Below are 5,982 nucleotides of genomic sequence, written 5' to 3' on the forward strand. Positions count from 1 at the left end.
TAATTTTCCAACAATTTTTGTGCAAGTAAATCCCTCATTGGCCATGATAACTGGTGGGTAAAGACTGCTGTTGTGTTAAAAAGTATGAAAACTGGTTAGCTGAGTGCCATGGTCCTATTGAGGAACTGCAGAGAGCTTAAAGCTCTTGCTGGCTTGCTGCCAGACAACTCCAGTTCTTCCTACCCCTTGCTTGAACATTCAGTGCTAATATAATTACTAATCAAGAGAGCACCCTTTTTCCTGCAATGTTCAATAATCGATGCTTGATCACTTATGGTCCAAAATTTTGCCTAAAACCGCTCAAGATAGAATTTCAGAGCGATGCAGCAGAGTTGGGCAAGTGCAACAAAAACATTCTTCATAGAACAAAAAGTAATAATAGTAACAATGCAGTCTTAACTCTTATCTAGGTTGACCATTATCATCATCATCAATGTCATTGTTGACCCTTTACATTGGGAAGATTTTCACTGTCGATTTGACCCTAAGAGGATATGGTCTCTACAGTCAAAACGTGCTACAAACCGAATACACTTCAAAAGGAGAATCAGAGGAGACGAACCAGCAGTTGCTGGAATTGCTGGACCATTAGCCGATGTTTGTCTTCACTTAAAATATCTTAAAAAGCAGTCCACCATGTGTAGCAAAGAAAGGAGCAAAGACAAGTGATTCAACAGCCATTAGCTTGATGAGAATGTTCAGTGATGGCCCAGATGTATCCTTTAGAGGGTCCCCAATGGTGTCACCGATAACAGCTGCCTTATGTGGATCTGATCCTTTGGGACCAAGAGTTCTTGCATGTTCTGAAGCACCAGCCTGCATTCCACAACAAAACCGTTACTTTCGAAACGTCAATCATAAGAGTGGCTCATAGAAGTCAGTCAAACCATGGATACCTCAATATACTTCTTGGCATTATCCCAAGCACCCCCTGTGTTGGATGCAGAGATAGCAATCTGCAAAAATTACCAAGACAGAAACAACATTAAGATGAACCTTCTATAGGAAACATCTCAAGCAGTATCCCAAGAATTTAACATGCAATTCCAAATCATAAGGTTTGGTAATACACAATATTAAGACCTGTTAACATTACCTGGACACCAGAGACAAGGGACCCAGCAAGGACACCAGAGAGAGTTTCCACACCAAAAAAGATACCAACAACAAGGGGTGTGAGCATAACAAGGGCACCAGGTGGGATCATTTCTTTGATGGAAGCATCAGTAGAAATCTTAACACAGGTAGCATAATCAGGCTTAGCATTGCCCTCCATAAGACCTGGGATCGTGTTGAATTGCCTGCGCACTTCCTCAACCATCTTTAAAGCTGCACTTCCCACGCTCTTCATGGTCATAGCAGAGAACCAGTAAGGAAGCATTGCCCCGACAAGCAAACCAATAAAAACTTTAGGGGTCAATACATCAACAGTTGAAATAGCAGCACGGCTCACAAAGGCACCAAAGAGGGCAAGGGACACAAGGGCTGCTGAACCAATGGCGAAACCCTGGAAATAAATGCAGAATGTTCAAATGAATACCTATTAACTCACTAATGCAGCAATACAGATTACAATCTTTCAAGCAAACACATAAATGCTACATCTAGCAAAATTGCAACTACACTTGGAGCCTTAGTACGAAAACTGCTTCTCAAAGGTACAAACTATAGAAAAAACCAAAGCTGGTCAATGAGTAAAATTAAGCATGGTGCAAATAATTTTAAAGGAGACAGGATTTATTGAAAAAAAGGATTCATTGAAAAAAAGTATGTAATCAAGATACTGAATAACTCTTAAAATTGAATTTACATTAAAGTCAAAATATTAGGACTTAGAAAAGCAAATATGAGCTGCTTCAATGGACCAATGCAACATTTTACCACAGACATCAGTGCCAACCAAAACACTAAAACCTGCATTAGAACTTGTTATGCTGAACCAACACAGAGATGCCATAAATCAGATAAAAGGAGAAAAAGTAAGCTCCATGCCTAAGAAAAAACAAATCAAACCTTTCCAATAGCAGCAGTGGTGTTTCCTGCAGCATCAAGAGCATCAGTTCTCTCTCGTATTCTGTGGCTCATGCCAGCCATCTCAGCAATGCCTCCGGCATTATCACTGATGGGACCATAAGCATCAATAGCCAATCCAGTAGCTATGGTGCTCAGCATTCCAAGGGCAGCAACAGCAATGCCATACATAGCAGCAAAGCTAAAACTAACAAAAATACTGACTGCAATAGCAAAAATAGGAATAATGCAAGACTTGTAACCCAATGCAAGGCCGAAAATAACATTAGTTGCAGCTCCAGTCCTGCAGGAATCAGCAACATCTTGTACAGGGCTGCAGAAAGTACAGAAAGTGTTAAAATCAATGATAATAAAGGATGAGTCAAGGAGAAAAATAATGCCATCAAGATTAGTTACCTGTACGCATTGCTAGTATAGTACTCAGTTACAAAACCAATAATTAGGCCAGCCCAAAGTCCAACAGCAACACATAAGAACAGTTGCCTGCAGAAGAAATTTAATGTTAAGCACTCAATCTAATGCAAACATACGACTCTTGATATTTCTCAATAAAAGAACCATCAAGAGCTTACCAGTTCTTCACAGCTTTCTGATCTCCAAAGTTGAAAATGGTGAAGGAAGATGGAAGAGCTATCCAACTAACAACCCCAATTCCAATAGTCATAAGAACAGTAGAGATGATAAGTTGCCTCTTCAATGATGGCTCAATTTCCTTAACAGCCTTGATCTCAAAGAAATCAGTTGCAAACAAGGTGGTAATTAAACAAACAATGATACCAACGGAACTGATGATGAGAGGAAATAACATTGGAGTCAACTCATGATTTATGCCAAAAGAAGAGATGGAAGCAACAACTAGTGCAGCACATGATGATTCAGCATAGGACCCAAAAAGATCAGATCCCATTCCAGCTATATCACCAACATTATCCCCAACATTGTCAGCAATCACCTGAAAACATGGAAGCAACTCAGTGACAACCCAGGAGGAGGAACCACAACTCAGTTTCAATATTCAAAGTGCTATAATATATTCGTAGATGCACGTTACTTACAGCTGGGTTTCTAGGGTCATCCTCAGGAATGTTCCTTTCCACCTTGCCTACAAGATCAGCGCCCACATCAGCAGCTTTAGTATAGATACCTCCACCAACTCTGCCGAAAAGAGCCATGGATGAACCTCCAAGCCCATAACCAGTGATAGCCTCAAAAAGACCACCCCAATCATCACCATAGTAGAGCTTGAATAAGTTGATGGCAATATAAAGCACCAAAAGGCCATTTGCAGCAAGAAGAAAGCCCATGACAGCACCAGACCTAAATGCAGTGATAAATGCTTTTCCAACTCCCTTTCTAGCCTCCAGGGTGGTTCTAGCATTTGCATAGGTAGCAATTTTCATCCCAAGAAAGCCAGAAACAACTGAAGTGACAGCACCGAGCAAGAAAGATATTGTGCTGAATGCAGCAGTTGCAAGAGCAGGCTTGCACATCTTAGATTGGTCATACATGCAAGGCTGGCTCTTTGTGCTGAAACCCTCTACTGAGCCAAGGAAAAGGAAAATCAAGATTGCAAAAGCAACCATGAAAATGCCAACATACTGGTACTCGGTGAAAAGAAATGAGGTTGCTCCTGTAAGCTCATAAATCCAAAAATTAGCTAACTGGGAAAGTCTTTCCGAAAATCACTACGAGAAAAGGCAACAAACAGAGCAACTATATATAAACTAGTAATCTTGGTAACAAAGCATATTGTCATGAACATTGTCTATCGAACAAGCTTGAGTGTCCTTATTACAGTCCTCACTCGATTCTTCAAGAAATTATCACAAACAATTACAGAACAGATAGAATTGAAATAATTCATCTCAACAGAAAAGTAATAGCATTTTGTAATATAACATATTGTTGACAGCAAATTAAAAAGTATTAGATCTAAATATATTTTTGCATTTCAACAACAGTAATATTAAAAATACAAAAAAAAAAAATGTATTAAGCAATTAAATTTCTCAAAAAGCAGAAACGAACAAGGAAATGGTCCACCAAAAAATAGCCCAGTATGTTAAAGCATAGAAATGATTCAAAACCATCTCACTTTCCAAAAGTGAAATAAAGGGTTAAGCATATCATATCATGAAATAGTGCATCATATGCTCAAATTGGCTTTTACCATGTCAGTCATTCACGTATGATACGACTTAAATTTTAGGGAAGCAGTAAAAAAAAAAAAAAAGAATCTAAACAATTATTTCAGACTAAGTAATTAAATCATCCAACTTTTATGTCTTTGTTAAGTATGGCTTCCACAGTAAACAAATTGAAGAGTTCTGGCCACTGGAATGTAAAGCAAGACTTCCAGATCTGGTACAAATTCAACAAAAAGGGTACAAGATCTTGTCTATAGAAACAACAACAATCCAATCTGGGAAGCATCAACATTCACTTTTCCATATATTCCAAATCTACAGATTAATCAGTAGGAATAAAATTTTCACATAGTAAGAATGAAATTATAAGGAAATGTCCAAAGTCTTTCAATGCCATTATGCATACTTCATGTGCTACAAAACTTAAAATTAAAAACCTAAAATAAAAAAAAAGCCCAGATCTCAATTATGTTCTCAATTGCAAAAAGAAAAAAATAACACAACAACCTAAATCAATGTTGCTTGAGACATATAATTAATAAATACACGTGGGTCCAAACTCCAGATTGCCCCCATCACCATACACTTCGATCTGAAGAAAACATTCATAGAAGCACATATTTTATATTAAGACAGCTTGCACATGCTGTAGTCTTTCATGGCTTTTCAATATAAAAATTAAATATCCGACAGTTTAAAAAGAAAATAAAAACACTTTAACATAGGAAAACATAAAGAAACACAAGCCTCGTGCTCCAAAACTCTTCCTTCTTCCCTGTAATAATTCACAAAACAACACAAAAATTTATGCAGACAAACCAAAAAACTCCACCAACCAAACATACAAAAAACCACAACGAAAAACAAAAGATCTAAACTTTCAGAACATAAAAACCAAAAAAGTTTACAAGTAAAACCTCGCTCTTCAAAAACCATTTAAAGTAATTCAGGCATGCAAAAGAACAAAAACAATAAAAAAAAATCAAGGCATCCCAACATCAAAAAATTAAAATAAGAACTAAAGTATAGACTTTGCGAAAACCCAAATCTCAAAAACCAAAAAGAAAAAAAAAAAGTGAAAAGGGCAACAACCGTCAGAGATGGCGCTTTGAATTTCAGCACATTTAAGAACAACATTATGGTCATTAAGACCTTCTTCTTCTTCAATTAGGTAATCCGCGTAGCCGTTTTTCCCACCCGCACCATTGTTCACGGGAGAACCCGAGTCTCGACCCGGAGAGAGCCTCACCTTGGAAACGAGAACCCATTGTACGAGAGAAAAAGCAATTCCAATCACGGCGCAAACCGGGATCAGGATCTCGGCTCCGAGATCTGGCAAAATCGAAGCCCCCATATTAACCACCCTTCCAAAGGCCACGAAATGCAAGCCACGACTGACGAGGGAGAGAGAGAGAGCTCTTGTCAATGAGAGGAAAATGGGGAGAAATGAGAGTTGCTTATATACAGGTAAAGTTTGCGGTGGAAAACTAAAAAAAAATTGTGAAAATAATTTTTTTTTTTCGCTTTTCTTTTAATTATTAGAAATGGAAGAATCAGATCTGTTGAGTTGGTGGTGGGGCAAGACAAATACGGTGTGAGAGAGACAAAAAAAGTTTTACAGCGACCGTTTACCGCAAATAAGTATTGTTTTTTACTTTTTTTTTTTTGGGGTCAGATAGGGAATTTAACTAATAAATAATTTAGGAAAAAAGTTTTACCAGTTCAATTTTTATTTGGAAATGTAAAAAAAAACATATTGACAACTTTTTTTTTCTCAAACTATTCTTTGAAATAATTATATAAT

General features: G+C 37.6%; 1 protein-coding gene across 1 annotated transcript; it reads right to left on the reverse strand.

Moving 5' to 3' along the window:
* Positions 1–341: 341 nt before the first annotated feature.
* On the reverse strand, positions 342–5,605 carry LOC149518531 (pyrophosphate-energized vacuolar membrane proton pump). Its single transcript, XM_089762536.1, has 8 exons — positions 5,271–5,605; positions 3,087–3,661; positions 2,604–2,983; positions 2,428–2,514; positions 2,014–2,344; positions 1,097–1,507; positions 897–956; positions 342–816 (listed from the first exon to the last, which is right to left on the reverse strand). Exons 1-8 carry the CDS (start codon positions 5,530–5,532, stop codon positions 610–612), a joined length of 2,313 nt encoding a protein of 770 aa, XP_089618662.1. The 5' UTR covers positions 5,533–5,605; the 3' UTR covers positions 342–609.
* Positions 5,606–5,982: the final 377 nt, after the last annotated feature.

This window comes from Durio zibethinus, chromosome 6 (genome assembly GCF_047325235.1).
Source record: "Durio zibethinus cultivar Kanyao isolate XHJ-2024 chromosome 6, ASM4732523v1, whole genome shotgun sequence".
In the NCBI taxonomy this organism is placed as follows: domain Eukaryota; kingdom Viridiplantae; phylum Streptophyta; class Magnoliopsida; order Malvales; family Malvaceae; genus Durio; species Durio zibethinus.

Bases quoted from the DNA above. Each gene is read 5' to 3' on its own strand.
- LOC149518531 (XM_089762536.1), bottom strand. From the start codon at position 5,532: ATGGGGGCTTCGATTTTGCCAGATCTCGGAGCCGAGATCCTGATCCCG. The intron at 2,984-3,086 runs GTAAGTAACGTG...CCATGTTTTCAG, and splicing joins ATGACCCTAGAAACCCAGCT to GTGATTGCTGACAATGTTGG. The intron at 2,345-2,427 runs GTAACTAATCTT...TACTTTCTGCAG, and splicing joins TATACTAGCAATGCGTACAG to CCCTGTACAAGATGTTGCTG.